We start from the raw sequence: 24,654 nt of genomic DNA, 5'->3' as shown, positions 1-24,654 counted from the left end.
ATGCCAGTGTAAAACTCCAAGGAGGGTTGAAAGATAAATTCTTTGTCTCTTTCCTCATTTTTCAGCTAGTAAACTGTGTTGCACAAGGACTTTATCCTTGTGGGTTTAGTTGCTAGTTTAGTATCTCAGTAGTTTTCACCCCTGTGATTGAAAGGGTAAATGTACCTCTTGCCTTTACACAACTTACTTACAGAGTTCTGGCACATAGAACTAGGTCCTCATTTTTCAGCTCTGAATTTTCCCTCAAAGCTATGGCCCAGCTCTGCACGCAAACATTACAAGAGCCTAGATTTTGCAATCAATGTTTATTTTATACCATGTTCAAGCCAAGCTTCTTGAAAAATGTGTTTTGTAAATACCTCTCCAGATGCCTGCCCTGACTTGTATGCAGCTTCCTTCCTCTCTTTTCTACGAGTTCCTCCCTATCCAAACTAGCATCTGAGAAATTTCTTGGTTTCTGCCTGGATGCAGCAGTGAATGCATGGCTCATTCCCTAGCCCCGTCTTGGTTGCTGTCTCTCCTGTAATAAGGAGGCAGCACAGCAATATTCAGTGATGAAGTTTCTATGTCTGTGTGTCTGCATTTAATTTGCCTGGCACTTGCTCCCAGGTTTGTTTGCGTGTCATGGTTTTGCAGTGTCTTCCTGCGCTGTTAAAGTGTTGGCTTCAGCTGGAGTCTCAGTTGAAAGAGCATGCCTTAGAAGCCACATTTTAAAATAACTATTCAAAAATTATAAAAGGAGTGTGAGGTCCTGTGGGGATGCCAAAGCCTGCTGGCTTTCAATGAAGGCAGTGCGATTCCCAAGCAGACTGCTGGACATCCATCCTTGCCACCGGTGGAGAGGCAGGTCTGGCAGCCCTGCTAGAGTGGCCACACTCTGTGGCACAGGTACTGTCTGGTCAAGGAGAGTGTGGAGGTGGTTTTGCAGCTGGGAATCCTCCTCTCCCTGTCTGGAGAAAATTCTCCAGAATGCCACTACAATCCTACCAGTAACTGCTGTGAACTGAAGGCACCATTGCTGAGGCTGGGTTTCAGCTATCTGCTCCAGTGCCTTTTCTCTGCCTCATATTAATAAGCGAACATGTAAATAGATAAAAACATGATGAATCTGACCAGTCCACCCTGTCATCTGTGCCTTGGGCCCATACTTCCCAGCCTTTCAGAAAATAAGTCATAGTGGATATAAGGTGAACTTTTAGGTGCTGTATTTCTTTCTCTGTCCACACTTCAGTAAAAGTACAGACAGTGACACCAGGAGCAGAGTCAGAAAACCCTTGCTGAGGGCTAAGACTGTAACAGTCCCACCGGTCACCTGCAGGTCATGGACTGCACAGGTGGTGTGGTGACATGAGGTATGTGCCTTGAAAGCCTTGCTAGGGAAAACCACTGAGAGCAAAGCTGTCTCATTTACAGCTTTGCTGGGGCCATAAATGGGCAGTTTAGAGTGGCTGAAGGGCTCTGCTGCAGCTGTTGTGAAGACAAAAGGAAGCTTTATCCTCCCAGCCTTAGACGGACAACTGCGTGGACTATTTAACCTTTCTGTTTGGATAACTTTTAAACTGGATTGAAAGTAAAGCCTGGAGTGACCTTGATGCTTCTGTATATATCCAGTGACAGATCAGAATGGCAGCATGCTGGGAAACAAACTTGTGCTTTTTGCCTTCCTAATAAATAAAGTAGAAAAATATGGTCAAAAATCTCCAGTGGCTGCAGTAATTTGCCATGGCTGCTTTCGCTGTGCAGTGGGGATGAAAGCAAGTGCCTGGCATCCTGGGGAAAGGTGTCAATTCTGTACTCATGTATCAGCCTACCCGCTTGCTCTAAGATTAACTTTTCAGTCTGAATAAGACCTTTTGGTACTTATGAAATCTGATAATACTGATCTGCTGTAAAAGAAAATGCTACCTCAAATGTACTAAAATCACTGCTAGTGAGAACACACACAAGGATATTGCATGCTAGAAATTCTCTCTGAACTGGTCTTACATCTCCAGCCAATGTCCACTTGCTTGCAACTTGGCTGGCAGAATACTTTATTTCCATATGCTTTGCTGTGTCCTCTGTTGTTCCACAGAAGGTGAAACTTTATCACATTTGATCTCCAAACACCTTCAAGGAAAAAGGCTTTGCATTGGTCAGCAAGCTGCTTCCCTCTGCAGCAGAGTCTTCAAGTGCAAAAACTGGCCATTGTAGAGATGGCTTTGACCTTGTCAGGCTTGATAGCCATAGTCTGGGTAAATTGCTGGTTCCTCAAGGCAACTGAAAGCATGAGTTGCCAGAATCAAGGAGGGAATTGCTGTTTTATACTCGTCCGGGGTGTGTTGTGCATGCTGTTATAGCAGCTGTTGAGATGATAGTGTTCATGCTGGTGTAGATCTGATCCCATGCAGCCAATACATTCATATTTGCCAGACACCAGATTTGGGTGATGCAGGTTGTCAGGTATCAGCACTGCAGGTAAGCCCACAGAGTGCAATAACCTGGTGTCAGAAGTTTGCTGTGTGCTTGTGAAGGCTCATATCTGATGTGACCTGCGTACAGGAAATACAGCACAGCAGACTGCATTCAGATTTCTGCTGCGTAAAGTCCAGACTGCAGCAGATGCAATAGCAGCTCAATAAAATTTCTCTTCCTTGATTGAGAATGCTGCCTCTTGTCACTTCCCACTGAGCTACCTTCAACAGATGTCTAGAACACACATGTGCATCACAGTTAAGTCTGGGATGTTTAAAAAACATCCTGGCATTGGAGGGCTTTGACAGGAATGATGTAGACCAGATTAATTTATCATGGGTATCTCCACACCTTGTTTCTCCATCCTTGTCAGTTTATAAACATTTTCTGTTTAAAGTCTCTTTCCAATTATTCAGTTGTTTAGCGAAACAGGAAAGCTTCCAGTGATAATTAAGTACTTAAATTGTAGGTGGCCATGGACCCACAAATAGCTGGGAAGTAACATCTCTCTGCAGTTACAGGTTCTGCAAAGGGCTCCTGTCAAAACAGAATTTGATTTTCAGAACTCATCCTAAGAGTTTGTCAGCATCTGGTTGCTGCATGATGCAGTGTTTAGCACTGAACAACCGTTTTCATTCAGCAATACTGTAGCCACCCATCCCCTGCTATTAAGAAGTTTAAAGGCACTGTTAGTCCATGTGAGATGCTAACTACTGTCTAATTCCAAGAAATGTAGATAGGATGTGTTTCCCACAAAGTAGCTCAAGCAAATCTAAGCACTTCTTCACCAATTGTTTGTCTGTTGTTCTCTGGGACATGGAAAAACTCCAGAATCCTCATGGTAAAAGCAGTTGGGTTTTGTCACAGATCTTGACTTGTATTTCAGACTGCTATGTGCAATTTGGACAGACAACAGACCAGCAAAGGCTATGCAGACTTTCTCTGACACATTATGTCATCTGAGTTCTGAGTTCTATTGCAGACTTGGACCCGTATTTTCTCACAAGCCTCTGTTTGCTCATCATGAATATCACCTTATAAATAAAAAGACAATTCAAAAAAAGAAGGCCAAACAAAAAACATTTTCAGCTTACCCAAGGCAGCCCAACTTCAAGAACAAAATGTTTTCTGTGCAGTCAATTCAGTCAAGAACTGTTTCTCTTCCTGCTTACCTCTATAAACTAAAACACAGAGTAATCTGAGTTGTCCTACTTAATTAAAGAATCCACATCTAAGGAGTATCTCCATATTCTGTTGTTGGGTGAGCCTCAACTTTAATGCCTGAGTTAGAGCCCAGGCTTGATCTTTTGCCAATGGAGACCCAAAGGATAAGCCAGGACAGTCACTGGTGAGATCCCTTCTTTCTCCAATGACCTCGTGCAACACAACTAAGTCGTCCAAGTTATGTGCCTAAAATGAGGCCCATTTGTCTAGATTTCTTCTGGATAGTGCTATATACAAAAGATTGGGGAAATGTTTGGGAAAATAATGAACTTCAGGTCTTACAATAACAGTGATGCTCAGTGATGAAAACAGAATAACTATTCAAATTTTGTGTGTTGCAGAACAGAGTCAAAAGTCTGGTCACCACTTGTAACTGAGGAGGGAAAGACACATCCTTATAAGATTAACCTGGCCTCTGAGCCCCAGGTGAGTAACAGACTATCTGCATGGTTTTGGTTCTGCTTGTGTCTGTCTGACTTCAGAGCAGTTTCTGTCCAGATCCTCCAAGGATCTGGCTGAGCATGTGTCACGCTTTTGATCACATTTGGGATAGTGTCATATGCCATACCTCCTAGAAACCATGTGGCTTTTGGAAACCTTCAGAGACAAATTCCCTCCCTCATAGTCAAAAGCCTGCTCTGCTGTGGAGAGCTAATCAGTTACCTTACCAAGGGCAAGCAGCTTGGATCAGAGGTGTTATCTCATACCTTCTGGATGTTCACATATACCACAGGGTAGAAGGTGCTCCCAATAGCTAGAGGTGCTACTTTTACTAAGCTTGATGATTTTTGGATAAGAAAGGTCTTGAGAAAGGAGGAAAACGGTTCACTCATAGTGTTTTCTGTTGGGGTTGGTTTTGTTGTTTGTCTTTTAACACTTGCTAGCAGTCTATCCATGAAGAAAATGGAAGAGAAAGCACACCAGCCTTTTATATTTTTCTCTGTGGGGGGAGATCTTGCAGCGTCTGTCTAGGAAGTTGGCTTTGAAACCTTTTGGCAGCCTTGCTTCACTGCTCTGCTGCCTCTGTCAGGTAAAAGTACTAATAAGTGACCTGTGTAAAGTCATTGCCTGGGCTAGGATTAGAGGATTACTGCACAAATCTACAATTACAGCACTAAAATTAATGGCATTTCTCTGGGTTTTCACCAGGGCAGTGACATAGATTCTGGCCCTAGCACACATCCTGCGTGAGTCTTCCTAGCAAAATAAGCAGAGATAAGACTAGCTTGACTCTGCAGTCAATTAAGGGCTAATCTGTCTGTGTTGGAAAGGACCTGAACATAAAGAAGCACATGTGCAGCAATACCGTGCCTGGACCTTGGCCTGGGATCTGTCCAAGCTCCCTCTCATGCCAAAGTGCTGTGCATTGCTTGGCTCAAGAGTGTGGTGTGATGTTCTGCAGGTATGTCATAACTCAGCCAAGGTGTAGTGCGAGACTGAGCCATTTGGGGTTACATTGGATTGGGGCCATGGAGTGACACTGTTGAGCTGAGGTATGGTCTGTGTCTTCTGCTGCCCAAGCTCTTGAGATATTTGCCTGAAAATCTTGAGACTTGGGGGCTATCTTTTACTCAGATGAGTGGGGCAGAGTCTGCACTGAAGCTCTGCTGTAAGGTTTCAGAGGGCTGTTGTTTAACTGACCAGGAGACCCAATCCTGGAAACCAAGTCCCTAACTGAGGGACTTCATTTTCAGTAGATGACTGCAGCAAGTGAGGCTTGTGGCAAGGTCTGTGTGCTTGGAGCATGATGTCAGAGGAGCATGCTGACTCCTGCCAGAGCCATGGGAAGCATCAGCCGAGTCTCTCTGGAGCTGTGTCTTTGCAGTATCTCCACAGATTTTATCCAGGCCCTCTGCAAATCAGCAGACACAGAGTGCAGAAGATGCTGTGTGGGTGTATGTATGTGTGTATACATATATGTATATATATTTACGTATGTATGGCAGAATGCTATGAATTTTACCAGAGATGCTGATCCCATTTTCAAATAGGATTGGTAGAAGTTGTGAGTGGAACTCAGTCTTCGAAGGCAGTGCTGTCTGAGCTGTTCAGGATTTTTTTTACCTTGGTTGCCAGTGAAAACAATATGTTTGCTTTCTTTGGCAGCAGTCTCACACAGAACACTTATTAATTCACTTACCAAAGAAAACAGGACATGCTGAGTCCAAGTGGTTCATTTAAGTCCTGATCCGGGGTCCTTCAAAGTTGTTTCTCACTAGTTTTGCTCAACAGCCCTTTTAATGCAGAAAGACACGTGTGAGTACTTACTTCAGACTCAAAAAGATCCCCAGGTACATGACTAAACTACACTGCTTAAACATTTCTATTTCTGTTTGAAATAGACTTTTTGTTTACTTCTGTAATCCTTTTGGGGGCTGATACTTGGCCAAATGCTGCATCATCCTGTGGAGGTATTTTCCCTTATTTGGAATCCGAGTTCAAGATACTTGGAAAACAAAGCATCTGCAGCCTCCAATGCATGACATGAATTCCAAGACAGATTCCATGATCTAAGCTGACCCTTGCAACAGCAAGTATTATTATTTCATTACCATTATTTCTATCCGTCTAAATTAATTTAAACTGAGGCAAGAGTGATGACAACATTGTATTTCATCAAAAGGTGCAGCAGCTTGTCAGTGGTGATGGCTCAGCAGCTGAGCCAGCTTTGTTTTGGGTGTGACCATGGCAACATTAAGGGAAGGAAATGACAGAGTCTTAATATATTTACTCAATTATTTCACTTGCACTTCTCACCCACATCCTAAGGGCGATTGCTCAGTGCCATTTTCCCATCAAGAGCTTCTCCTTGTTGCAGTGGGAAAGATTAAAATAACACAAGTACTACTCCCTTCTGCTTAGTGCCTTTTGAGAAAAGTGATCACAGCAAGAGAGAACAAGTTACATGGTGACTAAGGTAATTTTATGACACTGACCCTCTGGTCAGCATAACTTTCAGACTCTGTGTGCTCCATGTGCTCTGGTGACCCTGGACTAGGCATTAAGCTCTGGACCTATGTGCTGCTGTATGTGGCTGTGTTGTGCCTTGGTAAAATGAACAGTAACACTCTTTATCCCTCAGACTGTGCTGTGTCTTGTCAGACCTGGGCTCTGTGGGAGGTTTGTCTTTTTTCCCTGCTATATTTGTAGGACACTGAGGTCAATGGGGCCTAGGTCTCTGACTGAGCTCATGGGAGAGAATGAGCTGAAAGAGGCCAGCTTTGAGGGTGGTCAACACCAGGACTGTGTGCAAAAAAGCTTGTCCAGATCCCTGAAGGCCACATACTGTATTTGCAGTGAGGCACAAGCATTAACGTCACCCCTCAAGAATGTCAGTGAAAACTCTTGGTTTGAGATGGATAGATCAGCTCTTCTTAACCACAGAAGATACAAGCTTTCAAACTTCAGGATAGTTTGTTGGGGTTTTGGGTTGGTTGGTTTGTTTGATTTTTGATGAGAAATAACCTTCAAACATGTAGCCAGAAGAGCTCTGGAGGTGAATCAAGGCATTCGTGGGATGACAGAGAGAGACAACCACTTCTGTCTTCCCAAGGGCTTGCTGAGAGTGCCTGTCTCATCCTTGCCCTTGCAGAGTGATGTCATTGTTTCTATCTTGTGTATTTTATCTCCTTGGATACGGAGAAGGCAGGGGCTATAGAAACTGGGTGTGTGTGGCTGACTTGGCCTTTGATAAGGCCATGCATGTGTGGGCAATGCGTGAAGCAATAGGTGTGTAAAGTAACAACATCATGTTTCAGACAAAGGAGCCATGCCGGCATATCGTGACCTCCTGTTTTTGGTTAAAAGATGTTACAGCATGGATGTGGAATGTGTCAGGAACGTGGAAGGAGAGGATGTGGGAAGCCAGCCTTGTTGTTTTACCCCCCCCTGCAATAACAGAACCCCAAACCCTTCCTAATTTCTAATCAGATTTCAAAGCATTGCAAAAGATCTTTCCATAGTTGAAAAACCTCAAATAACAGTGAGCGGTGAAAGTAAAGGCACTTCTTAATATTTGCAGTTGCAGCTGATGAAACATAGCATGGGGTAGAGTTTGCCATGAAGATCTCTTCTGAGCTGTTTCTACATGTGTGGCAGAATCAGCCTCCCCACTGGTGTGCCAGCTGGGCACAGCCATGGCCTTCACTCTGCGGTTGGCTTTGCAAGGGCAAGAACGGGACCAGGGGGGTTTGGCTGCTGCTTTCTGCTCTCCTTCCCTGCCCACAGGACTAGAATGCTCTGGTTTGGTCAGGGACACGTTTTCTTAGAGCTCAAGTAAACATTTATACTGAGAAATGTTTAATCTTATTTCCTCTTGGCGTGGCTCTCGATATGTGCAATCCAGGACTGCCTGCCTCCAGCCTCTGGGCTCTGACTTGAGACGCAAAAACTTCTGGGGCCCAGTGGGGCAGCGGGTTTTGCCAGTTCACTTGGCTGCTTCAGGGGCCTGTGGGGCCATGAGGACTTTTGCTTCTCCAGGCAGCCTCTGACTCCATACTCAACTTTCCTTTACTCTGGGGACTGCAGGACGTTGGCCTGGGAAGGGGCAGTGGGCGGGCAGGGGAGTGGGAGTGTGGTGGCAGTGGTGCAGCAGCCAGCCCCCCAGCACTGCTGGCTGCCTTCAGGCTGTGCTGTGAGAAGAAAATCCTCCTTAGGGCAGAGGTTGCTTAGTTTATTTAGTGAGTACAAAAAGCCTCCAGATTTTTCCTGTTTCTGATGGTGGTAAGGTCAGTGCAGCCAGGACGACCTTAGCCATGTCACTGCATGGCAGATGGGACCCAAGAGTCCACCCTCACCTCAGATTGCCCCCAACCTGCTCCAGAGTTTGTGGGACCATGGAGGTGTCTAGATGGCTTTATGTCTCTGGGACATGGGATATGCCCCAGCTTAGCTGATGGAGGTGGGTTATCTGGGGCTGTCTGTCCATCTGTCTACCTTACTGACAGCTGGGAATTTACCTGGAATCCCATGCCCTGATACCTGGGCCGCGTAGGTCCCATGGTGGTAGCCACGTCCACATCTGATGCATGGCAAGGAGGAAGCAGCTGTCCAACCCATGAGCCGCTGTCTGACCCCAGACATGGAGGTGATGGCTGACATAGCTGCGGGGATTTCACAGGCTGTTTCAGCGCTGCCGGGTATGGCCTGGCGCGAGTGGGACGAGAGGGAGGAAGGGGCTATTGTTTTCCCAGATAATTCCCCATGACGCAGCTTGCAGCCGGTGCAGTAGGAAATGTTGATCTGCTTCCTGCCTTGGTGAAGGGACATTTTTCTCATCCCTGCATCCTGGCATCATAGCTGGCAGCTCCCTGCCAGGGTGGCAGGGGATGCCCCATGGTACCCAGCTATAAGGACCGTGGTACAGTGCCTGTGGTGCATGGAAGTGTCACCATCTACCCCTGGACAGGGCTGTTACCACTAACAGCCAGCACTTAGAAAACTTATCTGGCAGGAAACCTGTGTGTTTGACCTGAAGCTGGGGTCTTCCAAACTTTATTTGTCCTTGGGACTGGGAAACAGCTTTTTCTGTGGGATGGGGGGATTTGCACTGGTGCTTTAAGGGCTTGGGATTATGCTCCAAGGGCACTTGGAAGTTGTTTGTATAGAGGAGGTAGTTTCAGATAGGGAGGGTGCTGCTGGAGGAATGGCTTCAGTTTTAAAGTGAAGCAGAATGAGTGCTCTCCAAGTTCAGAAGCAATCCACTGGCAGAGAAGTTTAAGAGTTGCTAATCTATTTTATCTTGGACTAGTCACTGTGCCAGCCCTCATGGAGACATAGCTCAGTGAAGGAAGGAGGAGGGTAAGGCTGGTATCTGTGCAGATTCATGGTATCAGTTTTTGTAGTGTTTTATACTGCCTTGAATATCCTACCTGGAGGCTCAGGAGCTTCCATACCCCAGCATCAGACCAAAATAACCACTACCAGTACCCCCGCTTGCTGCTGACTGCAACCTGCTGCAGACAGGCCTGGTGTTGTCAGACTGAAGCATCTTCATGGCTTGGAGGGAGGGTGAGGCAAGCACTTCCGAGTCTGTCTGCAGATGCCAACCGCAGGTGTCTCCAGAAAGATCTAATATTAGTTACACTCCTCTGTACTACTGACAAAGAAAGAGTGGGTCATGCTCTGACTGGGTAAGGGCATGTCCTCGCGTCTGGCTGCCAGTTCTTCATTTGCAAACAGACTGTTGCTTACTGCTCTTGCAGTCTGTGCCCCAGCCAGGGATGCTGTTTAATGCTGTTTGCCCCTTGTGCTGGTCCTGAGAATGCCACAGCCTTAGAGATGCAGCAAACCCCAGGCAGCTCACCTGCATAAACCATGTGCTGCCCCCATACATGTACACAGTATAGCAGTGGTTTTGTGCTAACATTTTTCAGTTGCTTACTGGTGGACAGGTTTTTGGGAGTGTCACATTTCTGATTTTTTTGCCCCCACATTAAGTCAGAGACTGCCACATAAACATATGATTCCAGGAGCTGGGGCTTTAACAAAACTACTGCACAGTACAGGGCCTGGATTGTCAGTTCTGGCAAATCCCTAGGTAAATACATTTGACCATGAGAACATGTTATCTTTTCATCTTGGATCATGAAAGCACTTGTTTGCAAATTCCTCATACAGCTTGAGAAGAAAGAGCAGAAAGGTGTGACAGGAAGTGCTGGAGAATTTGAATTATGCAAATATCCTTTATAATGTTACTGCTCTTGTAATGCTTCTCTATAGACTCTCACCTTCTACACTCTTCTCCAGAAGGGAATTTTTCTAATCTAATCTTCATACACCACCTTCTGCACCAATCTAACCAGTTATAAATTCTCTTGTAGTCAGTAGACTTTATCCACATGAGAGCTACTACAGGCATCCTAACACTTTTGAAAGCTTAATTTATTGCCTTGGATGTTATTACATAGCAGAAAATCTACCTGGTGGTCAAAAGTAACCCAAAATCTCCCATGTGGATTCTGTGCCTGAGTGCATGCTGAAGTTCATCTTGGAGTTAAGGCACTAATGTGATTTCATTCTCTCCCCTCCATCTGCCTGTCTGTTTTCTCAGTATTTGTAGGAACCTGAATACTCTTGAGGCCGTTATCACTGTCAAATTGATCTGGTCATGGTTGACAGAATCGGAGGTCCTCGGTAGGAATGGGAGCGTGCCCACGTGCGTGTATGTAACTGGGACGCCTTACTTCCTTAGGAAACCAGAATTAAAAAGAAAACATAACCTCTAAATTACTTCCCTTTCTCTAATTCGTGGTTAATACTTAAACATTTCCACAATGCAAGTTGCAATTTCAACTTTGAGGCCATTTGACCTGAGTGTAACCCCTTTAGCCAAAACATAGGCCTCTGTCTTTCATTGAACAGAATATTTACGTGCACATCTGAAGCCCTCTCTTACTCTGAATGATGGGATAGCGTATGTGTTTAATGCTGATATAAGATCACTGATACTTTTCCCCACAGTGTGATATGTAGGCTGAAGTTTGGGTTTCTTCTTTCTAAAATCTGCAGTTTCTGCCATGGGAAAAACTATTATTATGAGCACTATTCTGTGCTTTGAATGAGATTGCAACAAAGGGAGATTAGCTAATTACTACAGAGTCTTTCTTCCTTTGGTGTGTGGGAAAGCTTCATGGCTGATGTCCATATGTGTCAGCCAGAAAGGCACGGGAAGGCAGCTCCACTAAGTCACACCTGAGCATCTTGAGCTGCCCCACTGATTCCAAATGACCTGTAAATCCTAAGTGTGTTTGGGTCCACACTGCTCTTCTCTGAGGGATCCTATGCTGTGCTTGATGCCATAAATAGCATTTGAGTGCCCTGACGTGAGATAACTCCCATCTCTCAGTCTGGGAATGCGAGCCAGCTGCCTAAGGAAATCTGGGTACAGAAAAGTGATTTAAAGAAAAATCCATAGAAGTTAGTCATACTTGTTTCTGGTGAGTATTTATCCAGTAACTAGAGCTCTATCAAACACATGCTGTGAGGGGTTCAGAGGGTGATGCAGGCTCACCTGTGTAAGTGAGTGTCTGTATGGAGTGGGAGAGGCAACTACTCATATTAATTAGAGCTGGGAACTATGGGCCCAGCATGTTAAGAGGGGCCGCGTTTCATCCTGTGCCATTGGATTTTAGCCCTGTGTTGAGGCTATGCCCAGTCTCTACAGCTGGCTGGAACGTTGCAGAGTGCATGTTTTTGTGCCCTCTTTTAGCCCCTGGATACCTCAAGACACCTCTGTGAATGTTAGTCCTTTTTCATGCCTGCTGTAGTGAGACCCTGTCATACTTTCTCCTTGCTTTGGTCAAGCTTCTTCTCTGGGAAGAGATAAGCCCTGGATGTTGCTATCTCTGCCCCAAGGCTGCTAATTCCCAGCCTGCTGAACTGATGGGTCTTTGAAATTTCCCCATTTTTGTTAGTGATGCTTGTGATTCAGAAGAATCTTGTGTCTTATTTAGCTTGGATCTGCCCCTTTATTAAACTGCAGCCAGTGTTTCTCAGTGTCCACTAATACCCTTGGAAGCCTTCAGTTTGCAGCAAATCCAGAGTATCTGGGTGACATTTCATACTCCTGACACTGAATAACTCTCTGGCAATTAGCTGTAACTACCTGTGTCACTGTCTTTTGTATTAAAACTTTCCACCTTTATTGCCACAATTTCTTGTCCAGAAAATCCAAAGTTCTTCATCAAGGACCCCATGGCATGCTCTGGAGCACTTGTAGTAAGGACAAACACCTTATTTTTGAGTTGCCCATAACTAAAGAAAGCCAAACTCTCAGATGTCATTGAAGGGTGCTGCTCTTTTAGCCTCTCATTATCTCTTTTCCAGATAATTCAGCCCTGTTTTCAGGAATTGCAAGGAATGCTTAAAATCTGTAGTCTTGCATGGGAAGCTAGGTCCTGTGGTTTAACTCAGTCTTGCAGGAGCTCCCAGATACGTGGTATCTTGAGCTAATAGCTCTGGCAATATTTCCAAGCGCTTGTGTTCCTGGCATGTCAGCTCTGAAATGTTCTGAAGATAAGCCTGAAGCTGTTCAGGATGGGATCCCATGCTTCTCAGCTGACACCACATGCAAAGGTGGTCACCATTGCAGGGGCTGCTTGCTCTGGACTGCCCTGCCACCTCCCACCTGCCTGCCTGAGCTCCTCTGATTTTTGCTTCTGCTCCTTTGCATGCAGGAAATAAGGCACGTAGGAAGTGCACACAACCGAAGTGCAGTGCCTTTCACTGCTGCCACAGCTTCTGCCCCCAGAGTGATCACTGCTCAGTACAACAGCCCAGCAGGCCTCTACTCCTCAGAGAACATCCAAACCTTCAACAGTGCAGTGGAGTCAAAGACATCACCTGGGGCCCCAGAGCCTACCAAGCCGTAAGTATCTTCTCTGCCTCCCTTTCCTGACAGGCTCCCAGAGGAAAGCTTCAGGACATAAGAGTTCACTGTGAGGGTACCAATTTGTTAACCCAGAAAAGGTCTCTTTCAGGACAAGGGGAAGGAGCAGATGCATGAGCGTGGACGTAAGGGCAGGGCTTGGAGGAGTGGGGAACATTTCATGAGATGCAGAAATGAAATTAATGCTGTTGTGTTTCTTTGTTCAGCAGAGACCGACGCAGTTTCCACGTGCGTTCAGCATGACATGCCAGCCTGCTGGTCTGAACAGGTGCCTCAGAGCTTGTTACAAGCACTTTGTAGTTAGCATTTTGCAATGCCTTCGTGGGCTGTGCTGGGCAGGATGGGTGCCAGCTAGCACAGGAAGCGCACGTGTCCCTGTTCCTGGTTGGCTTGGGATTCATAGACAGGCTTTGCCTAAGTTTGGGTCTTTCTGGGTTTTGTTAGTGACCCTTGTTTTTCACAGGAGTTTTAAAATGTGGCTGAAACATTGGTACCTGTGTAAGTGATTTTTATATGTAGGATTAGAAAGGGTTCCATCCATCTTTAAAAGAACCTATTGATTTTTGTGATTGCATCTGAGATAAAGACATTTCTTTATTCCAAAGGTCCAAAGTTACTCTTTTTTCATTGGAAATAATAAACCAGGAGCTGTCTGAAATTCTCCTGGCAGCACTGGTCAAGTTCCTTAACTGCTCCTTGTCTCTGTATAGCAGGACCAAACTGTCTGGTAGACTTTGACCGCTTTTACAACAAAAACTGCAAGATCAATGCTTTAGTTGATACTCAACTAAATTGCTGACTTGTGAATGAGCAGACAAAAGTAACTTCCGCCTCTGCTTTTGCAGGGCATAAAGACATGAGATTGTTGTTTAACATAAGCCTGAAAACTTATCCCTGATGGAAACCTGCTTCTTGCACTGGCAGCCCCATCTGCAGCAGGGGCCATTCTAGACAGAGTTATGGTGCTGCAGCTGACAGATGGGTTAACAGATGTTTGTTCCTCATTTGTTTCTGGTAGACCTCAGAAGCCTCATTCAGGGGGTGAGCAAAGACAGAGGACAGACAAGGGAAATCTGGCTTTGCATTAACCTGATGGGACCATTTTTCAGTCAAATAATATCTCTAGTCTAGTCTGGAGTTCTCTCCACGTGAGAGCACTCCCTGGAAGCCAGGTATATTTTGCTGCAAACCTGTGGGTGATCCATTTTTTCTTGCAGGGATTAGCAAAGAGGTGGACTACTTCTAGTGCTGTGGCTTAGTGTGCTCCTCCTAGCAGGAAGGTCCACTGCCAGCCCTGCTGCATGTGGGGTATATGGCATCTTTTTTCATCTTTCCCTTACTGAAACATAGCAAGTTGCAAGGGTATATTGGGAGGACTGTGGGTAAGGCCTTCGACGCTAATATACTTTTGTTTACAGAGTCATCAAAAGCAATTTGATTGCTGCTGGTTTTCATTGAGAACCAGGGGCCTCACCCTGCCATTACAGATCCACTGTGGTCTCCCTAGGGCATAAGCACAGGTTGTGTAGGTTCTCATTCACACAGCCTTCCAGCTGCCTTGAAATACCTGCCCATGTGTTTTGCTGAGTTATTTGTACATGGCTGGCCTTGCTCTGGCTCTGCCTGTCATTTGTCTACATCCCTGCCCTACACCCAGCATACACACAGCCTGATTGTACCTGGCAGCCTGATCCTGCCACTGCACATGGAAATATGACAGGACAACCTGGTCCATGCTCTGTCCTTAAAGGGCCTGTGGTGTAAATGCAGGTCTGTAGTACAGACAGAAAAAACCAGCAAACATCTCCAATGAATCTGGTGGTGCAAAGCAGATGGGGAGGGCATGGAGAAGCCCTGCTACTGAGCACATCTCTTCTGCAATTAGAGGTGATATTGCCTTTTAGCAGGCTAGCTTTGGGAAGTGCAGTAGTTTAAAGTGGCATTCCTTTGCTGGACAATGGGACCATAAGTGTGTGATTAGATAGCTAGTTCATAGGGAAACTTCTGCCATGTCTTTGTTGCTTCTACAACCCCTGCATTTGCTCATCAGTTCAGCAACTGCATTTTAGTTTTTGTGTGGACACACCTAGAATATAAGACCAGAACCAAAGCACTAACCAGAAGCCTTTAATGTAAATTCAAGTGTTTAGTGGTGTGTCCCTCAGATAGTATTCTTCAACTGTTTGTATTACCTGGGGTGTTTGGTTTAGCCCTTCATTAATTTCTTCTTTCTTTCCTTTCTTCCTCCTCTGCATTTTCCCCTCAATTCCATAATGCAAAACACCAATGAACCCCCAAACAAACACGACTCAAACTGGCCATGCGAACACTTGGGCCCATAGCCACCCATCACCAACAAGCGCCATGCAGGCTCCCTTCGCCTCCAACTATAACCCTCTGCAGGAGCAAACCTCCAAGCTGCCACAGCAGAGGTACAGCACCTCCTCCATCCCCAGCCAAGTCCGAGTGGGGCCCAAGCAGCTGAAGCATGCAGCCCAGGTCTGCCCCAACAGCCCTGTGGAAGTGGAGGTGCCGGGACTCAAAGTACTGCACATGCAGTTCAATTCTCCCTTGCAGATCTATTCACAGAGCAACATCATGGATTCCCTGCAGGGGCAAATCTCTTCTGTAAGCCCTGATTTCCCCAGGTAACTTACCTGTTACCCTTGTGGCTGGCTCACTGCATCTGTTCATCTGCATCTCGGTGTCCACGAGTGCCTTGTCCCTGTCTGTGGCTCACAATGTTGGCTGGTCACAAGAAAATCCTGGTTACATCTCATCCCTCCAACGTTAGTGCATGACTTCACAGGAGATTGCTCTGTATTGTGCCTATGCCCAACACTGTGGGAAGCACCAAAGTATCATTTCAGCCTGTCAGGGTGTCCATTGCCCACTGTGCGCACATGCAGTAGGGCCTTGCCAGTAGCTGGTGGCATTCCTGGAGAAGCCAGCTGCAGCAGATGGATTTACTGGAGGCAGGAGGGTGCTGTATCCTGAAAACTGATGTTTCTCCTGCAGTGAAACAACTGTTGTTGTTTGCAAATGGAAGGTGCTGACACAGGTGTCCTTGTGCTTTTGTTTTGCTGTGTGCAGGCTGGGCTATGGGTGTGCACTGTTTCATTTCAAGCTGAAGCAGGTTCCTGTGGGTCTTCATCTTTGGCTGGTAACACCAGTGAGTTTGGGGCAGCAGAGGAAGGCTCCAGGCACACAGAGGACCTGGTCTCTGTTTGCACTCCTGCCCAGGTTGCTGCTCTTGAGGCTGCCTCTGAGATCTGTGGAGAGCTTCTGCATCATGAGGCCTGGGTGGTCTTTGGTATTTGTTCTTTGTGGCAGTTGTGAGCCAGCTGGCCCATGCCTATAAATAATAGCCCAGAGGGTTTTACAGGGAGGACTTGGGGCTTGAGATGGGTGAAGTAGAAAGCATGCTTAGCTGTCTCACAGGAGGTCCAATCAAGGATGAATTCTTTCAGAGGATGTGAACCTTCAGCAGAGATACCCTGCAGTGTGACCAAGCAGCTTGCAGCTGTGTGACTTGTGGTCCAAGGAGGTGGTCTGTCACACAGCCTCTGTGGGACAGAACAAAACCCGTATCTTGTAGCTCCTTGGCTGCAGACTGTCCCCATCCTGGGCTGAGCATGTGCTTCAAAGCAGAAAAGTTGGTGTCCTCACCCACAGGCCCACACAGACAAGCTTTGCCTTATGCCAGCAGCCAAAAAATAAAGGGAGGCTATGGATTTACTCCTGCCTTGTTACTTAGTCCAGTTACTTGCTGTAAGTTGATGCCCTGGCTTGTAACCATGCACACCAAGAGCAATCACACAGCTGGCTGGCTGTGCTGGTTCGGACAGCTGACAATACTCACAGAGGAGCCCCAGGCGTCAATCAGCAACTGTTTCATTGCTAAAGTGAGGGCTCTATGGGCCTTCCTGTAGTACAGTTTTGAGGTCCTTGTAAACTTTTCAAAAGGTACTAGCATAAAGTAGTAAATGACATTAATAACTAACTAAATAAATGTATGTTAATAAATAAGTGAAGTAGTAAAATGACATTAATAAATATAAGCTGTGCTATTTTGAAGATGCTATTGAAGGCTGTGTCTTTATGGTTTTCATTACCATCTTCTTGCAAGTTTTCAGAGCTCAGTGATCCATTGTTGCTCAATCAGTGCTGCAAGTTGGCCATGGTAGCAGCAGTAAGATCCAGTAATGGCTGTGTGAGAGTCTGAAATCCAGTAATGGTTGTCCGAGTTGTCCCCTACAAAGTTTCTATGTTGGGGAACTCCTGCACATGGAAAAGGACACCAGCTGCTGGTGGCTGCTGCAGATAAAGCACCTATGTAACAGGAGGTGCTGTAAATCAGCCAACATACAGGGACCCAATATCCTGCAGGCAGATTTCCTGTGCCTGTGGCATTGCCCATTCCAGACACGTAGGTACTTTCTGGTGGTTTGATATTTTGTTGTGGGTGGTTGCTTGTTTGTTTTTTCTTTAAGCAGCATAGCCTTCTGCCCTGATGAGGTAACTTCACTCTGCTGGTACATATTCTAGGATGTGGGCTCTTCTATAGTCTCTTGGCAGTCTAGTATATGCAGGTTTATCTGTAGGGTGCATAGCAAGGAGAGCTGATCTGTATGTTTTGCACACTGTCACAATGCATGGTTGAAATGTGATGGCTTTGTTTGACTCTATGCTCTTTAAGATGATTTAGCCTTTGCTTTTTGAATGCATGTTAGCAAAACATTCCTCGTATGCAAACTGCAATGACAGGCTTCTTGCCTAATGTTTTCTTCTGGGGGGACAGAGTGGTGGGAGTATATGAGTTTATGTAAGATGAATGCAATGTGGAGCATGGATTCATTGTGGATAACCCATGATGTTTTCTGTGTAACAGAAGGCGCATTGGTGTTTTATTTTGGATGAGAGGCTCCAGTAAATGAGATTCAGGCTTCCAGGGTTCAGCTGCTTGCAAGTCTAATGTGCTTCCTGTTCCACTGAAAATTACTAAACATGGAAACATTTCATGAAATTCTTTTTATGGAGATGGCATTTTATAACTTGTGTGACGATTTTACTTCTGGTGCTTGAAGAGTTTATTATGCAGAGTAACTCCCAGATGACTCAATTGCACATTGGCATGGGAAGTATGCCTCTTCAAGAAAGATTTCCTTCTGCAATTTAGTCTGAACTTCAGGATGTTTATGTACTTTTCAGGCAGCCACAGGGTGCAGAGATGGTGAAACCTAATAGACCATTTATGTTTATAAAGCTGCATTATGTAATTGAGCTGTCAGAGGAGACTTGTCAGTCTTCTCATTTCTCCAGAGTTATTTTATTTCAGCCCCAGAATACAGGGCATGCATGAACCTCTGCTATTTAGTCCATTCCTTTTCCTAGTATTTGGTCAAATTAAACCACTATTTGTTCAAACTTGTTCCAAATTCTTTAGTATGGAGGTCGCCCCATGGCAATGGAGCATGGCAATCTCCATGCTTGCTCCATGTCCATGGCAGTCTCTGGTACTTCATTGTCTGTTGGAAAGCTTTTCCCAGATATTCTGAGTGTCTGCAGTTTTAAGCCTATACCCACGGGATGTGGAGAGCATCCTAGGTACTGCCTCCAGCCTCTGTTTGTTTGTTTGTTTGTTTTTCCCAATGACCCTTCTGGTGGCACAATGAGCACTCCTTCAGCCACTCTGCATTGTGAAAAAGTTGCTCCTGAAGCATCTTGGGCTGAAGGTGCAAGTCCCTGGTAACATGAGTGTCAGCAGCAGCATCTCAAGAGGCAATTGAAATGAGAGTTTAGTCTGAGCACGCAGAAATTACCTCTGCTCTTAACCTGCTTGTTAACTTTCAGAAAATGCTATAAATGGGCTGTGGCTTGGAGTCTCCACCTATAAAATGGAAATAATAACACTCAAAACCCAATTTAAATTATTACCATTTTACATTATGGATCTTAGCTAGATCCTACAGCTGTTACTTTGTGAAGGATCCTTTGAGACTAATTCATAATGTACTTGCCAAGATTTCTTTTTAACGGAATAAACTTAATTTGAGATTCACACTGGTGTAAGGCAGGAGTCTAAGGTAGTTTATGCATGCAAGAAACATGCATAGATGGCACAGCTATCATCTGGGATTCCCATCCCATGAGCTAGTTTCCTACTGTTACGATTTCCTGGGCAGAAAGTTTTCATGTCTGGAGCATGTAGTAACGGTGAAGCAGGAAGACCACATGGGGACCTTCTGGGGTCAGTCAGTGAGGACCTGTTGGAAGTGGCATATTGGGACAGCCCAGCGTGCTGATCCCCCTCAGGCTGCAGCTGTCTTGTGTGAGCACATCCAGCACCTCTGTGGTTTATGGCGTCCTGTTGTGCGTTTGTTTTGCACATTCATTCTTCAGTCATATGACGTATTGCTCAAGGGACTGGCTTTAGTTCTCAGCTGTTTACCAAGCCTTACTGTTTCTTCCTCAGTTTAGATCAGCACAACCATCCCCCAGGCAGCATTGTCATTGACAGAGAATCTGAAGTTTACAAGATGCTCCAAGAGAATCAAGAGTCAAATGAGCCACCCAGGCAGTCTGCTTCGTTCCTCGTGTTGCAAGAGATTTTGGAGTCAGAAGAGAAAGGTGAGCACTTACTGCACACCTAATCTGAGTGTGCTTTTGCCTTTTGCCATTCTGTGGGCTGTGTACAGTGTTTAAGAGTAACATCTAAAACTTTATTTTCCTTTCTTGGCTGTTGATGGCTTCTAAATACTCTCTTGATTAGTTTCAGTGTCTATGGGCCCATATCATTGCTCACTTATTTGAGGGAGTGCTCAGGAAATAAACTTCTACAACATTTAGTTTTCAAGAAGGAATTTAGGAAGTTGCAAAAACTCTTCTATACTTTACAAAGTTTTGCCCCTTTAAGACAATATTCACTGATTAGAGATCATCTTAGATTCAAGACTTTTAATGTTACTACAAGATAATGCTCTTCAGTAAGTCCTAAAGCTTCTCATCTCCGTCCAACTATACAAGCAAAAAGTATCCCCTTCTGAAGCCAAATGCAAAAATATATAAGCTGGGTATCAGCGAGCAGCTGACTGATAGCTTTTAGCTCCTGAAATTTTGCTCTGCTTGGCATTCTTGACCTGACAGCTGGACTTGTGCAGGGCTATAGACTTTAAGGTAAAAGAGCCAATTAACTGAGGTAGGGACTAAATCATACTCTCTTCTCCACTTAAATAAAATAAACCAAACAAATTAACAGGAAAATAATTCCAAGAATTACTTTTTTCTTCCCCCACCCCCCACTTAGGCCAGTTGTGACTTCGTGTTACTAGCTTCACAGTGCTATGTTTAATTTTATCCAGTAGAAACCTGGTGCTGAGATATTCACCACAAAGATCAGCCACATGCTGGGTGGTCTGAGTAATCTGAAAGGAAAGAGCACAACAAAAGAAAGAAAGAAACCAGGGTCTCAGAGTCTTTAATATGCTGTCAAAATATCTACCTGAAAGCATCTTTTAAATGTTGAGTGTTTGCTACTTGCCCTCAGGGTTTCAGCTCCTTCATGGAATGCTCTGAGTAGCCAGGACTTCTCAGGCAGTGGAAGTCCTCCCTGGTGCTTAGTAGTGCTGAAGAAGATAAGAAGAAAAATCTCTTTATCTTTCTTTGAAGATTTGCAGCATTATTGGGATTCTCTGGCACAATGTTTGCCTGCCCAGTCACAGGCCGGGATAGGCTTTGGCTTTACTCCACTGTGAGCTGGTAATCACCCATGCAGAACAGGACCGGGAGGTTATGCAGCACCAAAGGAATGTCTGTCCCTGAGGAGACAGTGGCCCCTGCCTGCCTCGATGTTCAGCCAGCCTCCAACACTACCGTTGCTGACTCAGATCATGTCTGAGGCAATAAATAGCACACTGGATGGCTGCTTCTCCTAGTCTGTCTTCAGGCTATGACTTGTAAGTAGCAACAGCAGGGCTCTATCTCCTCAACTGGGCCAAGTTCCTTGGGGCATTGCTGACTATCAGCTGAGCTGGCTCACCAGCTGCTCTGTGTGAGCACCCCTGTGTGAAAGCACAACTGGTCTGACCCTGCACTCATTGGTGGAGGGCGTTTCACAGGGTGGAACAAGTCATGTTTCCTGTGGGTATTTGATTAAGCTGATTCCTTTAGAGAGATTTAAAAACATGCTGTCACTGTTGCTAATATGAACAAAGTGCTGTTTGAGGAGGAGGGAGTGAGCAGAGGTGATAAAGAGCCTGAAAACATGGCTACTGCTGCTTTTGTTGCAGCAAGGATCTCTTGCAGTAACTGTCAAAGGGCAGGTGCTTCCTGCTGTTTGGTGGGTGCGTGGGCTGCAGCACAGCATCACCAGCCCCACAGGTGAGCAGCTCTCCTGTCAGTGATGCTGCCCTGGGCTGTGATGTGTTCCTGACCTTGCTAGCCAGTAAGGTATGCCTTTGCAAGGTTTTCCCTCTATTACACCAGCAACAACCGTTGCAGTATGCTCTTGGTTTGACACTAGTCAGAAGGGTTTTACAACTGTCCCTCCCAGTTTGAGGTGCCCATCGACCTGCTATGGTTTTGGTGAAAACCTGGGAAGCTCTGCAGTCCTCCTTCCCTTGTGGCCTGGTGTTGAACCTATTGCAGAAGTTGTACAGTTAAAACTAGTTACACCCATGGTGTCATTTTGTAAGACGCTCCTTTTTCACTGCAGCTATTTAAAGGCTTGCCTCATACCTTGCATCTAGCATCCAGTGGCACTGTAGGCATCCATGGCGGCCTATGTCTCAGGTGAAGGACCTGTAGGACATCCCTGACCCAGAAAGTTTGCACTAGGAAGATAGCTGGAGCATGCTACACAGCAGCAGGAGTGCACAGGTTATTCCCACTGACCCAGGGCCCTACAAGAACAGCAGACTGGAAAAGGACTTCGACTGTCCTTCTTAGTCTGCCAGGACAGCCATCTCCTCTTTCTGAGTCCAAATCTGGCAATCACCTTAACCCTGCATGTGTGATCAGGACATGGCAGACAGACTCTGGTGCTGCCAAGGCTGGAGCTGGGGCTTCTTTGCTTTGTGCATCTGTGCGTGTGAGACATCAGCTGAAGTCTGGTGGGCTTTTAAGATGCGATGAGTCTCTCATCTGACTGCCATCTCAGGCCCTCAAATTTCCAGGGCCAGGCTCAACTGTGTCCCTTCTTTCCCTCCTCCTCTCACACCTCTAAATCCCTTCACATTTTTCATGCATGAATCCCTGCTTCAGAGCTGGGGTTAAAGAACATCACCCCTCCCTAGCAGAACATCTGCTTGGGAGGAATAGCCTAGGTCCACACATCTCACATGCTCTGAAGCACTGTTCTTCCACCCCCAGGAGACCCTACCAAACCATCGGGATTTAGGAGCGTCAAAGCCCCCACCACAAAGGTGGCCTCATCGATTGGGAATGCCCAGAAACTGCCCATGTGTGACAAGTGTGGATCTGGCATTGTGTAAGTAAGCATGTCCCTGAGGCTGCATGCCAAACTTCCCATGCCTGTGTGACGGGCTGAGGTGCTGCACCTGAAACACTTCACCTACCCACATCCAGTGCACCCAGGAGCCAGCTCAAGGCACATTTATTCTCACCAGCTTTGACAGCACTAACTTTGCAGTTTCCCACAGTGAATCAGGAGTTTGGTTTCCCTCTACAGATCCATAGCAGTGGAAACCAAAGCAAGTTCCTGTAAGGCAGACCTCAAGACAGTTGTTGCTGCATTGTTTTGCTTCCTACCTGAAAGCCCTTTACAGCACCCAGAAACAGAATGACCTTTCCGTTCAGGGACGGTGTATTTAATGCTTTCTGTGTCTTGGTGCTCAAGGTCATGAAGTGATGGTGACTTGCCTCAGAGGTCAGAGGCAATGGGGACCAGGACAGCCGCATTCTGCTCCCTGCTCTGCTGTAGCACCATGACCCACACTGTGTCTACGCAGATGTCATTTTCAGTTGTCTTTATGGGGTATGTGCAACTTCCAGCACAGCAAGGATGAGGGCTTGATACAGAGCTGCTGTACCAGGTGTGACAGCCCAAGGGACCCAACCCAGGTCTTAATGTGCTCTTCAGTTTCTCAACCACAAATTCTTCCCTACAACCCCCTTAACTTAACAATTGACTGCAAGAGCTGGTAGCCCACCTGCACTGTCACAGATTAATTCAGATTTCTCCTGTGCTGCCTACCACAAGCTATTTGTTGCTGAGACCCACTACATTGTGATTGCCTGGTCCAGGCACGCCTGGCATGCCAAGGACTAGCAGAGTCATTACCGATGCAAGCCATAGCCTGTAAAATATGAATCAAACTCTATGATTATTCTACCAGCTGGTTAGATATGAAGAGAAAGCAGGAGTCTATGCACAGCACTAAACCCTAATGAATTATGGAAAATATAAGTGCCTGCTGGAACAAAATAATGCTCCTGGCAAATTGTTGTGTGGCTGCTGCTGGTAGTTAGCAAGTTGCTGTGTAGGTTTCCTTATCACCTGCTGGGTTAGCTGTAGTTTGAGCTGTTCCATATGTGGCTGGATTGCAGTGTGTGAGCTCAGTCAGCACCTGGTCCCTGTGTTTCTCCCCTACATACCAAGTGTGTCAGCGGCTGGTGGTGCAGCCTTCCTCCACCTCAGCTGGCAGTTGCAGTTGTCTCTAGATTTGTTCTGCAATTCTTGTTTTGGACCAAGATTTGGTCCCCTAGATGGTCAAGCTGATGCCTGTTGTTTGGTCCTGAGCATTTGAAGGCTGTGACTTTTGCTGCCACAGGCCCCTGTGAAAGTTAGGCAGCCCCATGCTAGGTAATAGGTTCCACAGGTGGGCTCCCATGCCAGCAGATGTCGGGTTCTGAAAGTGCTGACCAGAGGTATTGCCCGTACTTTGATTTGTTTGGAGCAGGAGAAAATGATCCACCTTCAGCACTGGTGTGGGTCTGGGCTGGGTGGGAGGTGTCTGGGAAGGAGGGAGGCAGTGGTGGGTGCCTGGCACTTAAGAGGTGCTGGTTCCTTCCCCAGAGGGGTGTTTGTGAAGATCCGGGACAAGCAGCGTCACCCTGAGTGCTATGTGTGCAGTGACTGTGGCACTAACCTCAAGCAGAAAGGACACTTCTTCGTGGAAGACCAAATCTACTGCGAGAAGCACGCCCGGGAGCGGGTGATTCCCCCAGAGGGCTACGAGGTGGTCACTGTCTTCCCAAAGTGAACCATACTGCTCACAAAGCCAGTGTGGATGGTTTGTCATCTTCTGCTTTTCCCTGGAAAGTATCGTCCCTGCCCCCCTTGCCAAATCTCATTTGCAGTAAGGAATGCTAGGCCTGGCTTTGAATTTCCTTGCCGTTGTTAATCCTCCATCTGTTCACATGAGACATCACTACATTCTTTTTGTCTCCTCTTCCACTGGTTTGTTTTGGGTTTGTTTTGGTTTTTTTAATAACAGAATTATTTTTGTTTTCCTCCTTTGTGCTGTCAATCACACAGGAAAATCAGAGGCCAAAGTCAGATTACAACTCTTCTGTGTCCCAGTTATTTTGCCATCTGTTTGCATTCAATAAACAGGGTGAATCCACAA

At 46.0% G+C, this 24,654-nt stretch overlaps 1 protein-coding gene across 2 annotated transcripts in view; it reads left to right on the top strand.

Annotated features, from left to right (window-relative positions):
• Nucleotides 1–24,654, top strand: part of PDLIM1 (PDZ and LIM domain 1) — a 41,502-nt gene extending 16,848 nt beyond the window's left edge. Inside the window, exons 3-7 of one of the 2 annotated variants that reach the window (XM_009897665.2) lie at nt 4,020–4,104; nt 12,855–13,045; nt 19,542–19,696; nt 22,436–22,553; nt 24,102–24,654. In XM_009897665.2, coding sequence (XP_009895967.1) covers nt 4,020–4,104; nt 12,855–13,045; nt 19,542–19,696; nt 22,436–22,553; nt 24,102–24,288 — 736 coding nt within the window. In that variant the 3' untranslated portion in view covers nt 24,289–24,654. Of the gene's footprint in view, nt 1–4,019; nt 4,105–12,854; nt 13,046–13,196; nt 13,335–15,408; nt 15,715–19,541; nt 19,697–22,435; nt 22,554–24,101 lie in introns of those variants that run through there. The other variant, XM_054163445.1, reaches the window with a different exon arrangement.

Source organism: Dryobates pubescens, chromosome 8 (genome assembly GCF_014839835.1).
Source record: "Dryobates pubescens isolate bDryPub1 chromosome 8, bDryPub1.pri, whole genome shotgun sequence".
Lineage (NCBI taxonomy): Eukaryota > Metazoa > Chordata > Aves > Piciformes > Picidae > Dryobates > Dryobates pubescens.
The sequence above is the reverse complement of the archived record's forward strand: the minus strand, read 5'-3'. Positions and strand labels throughout refer to the sequence as shown.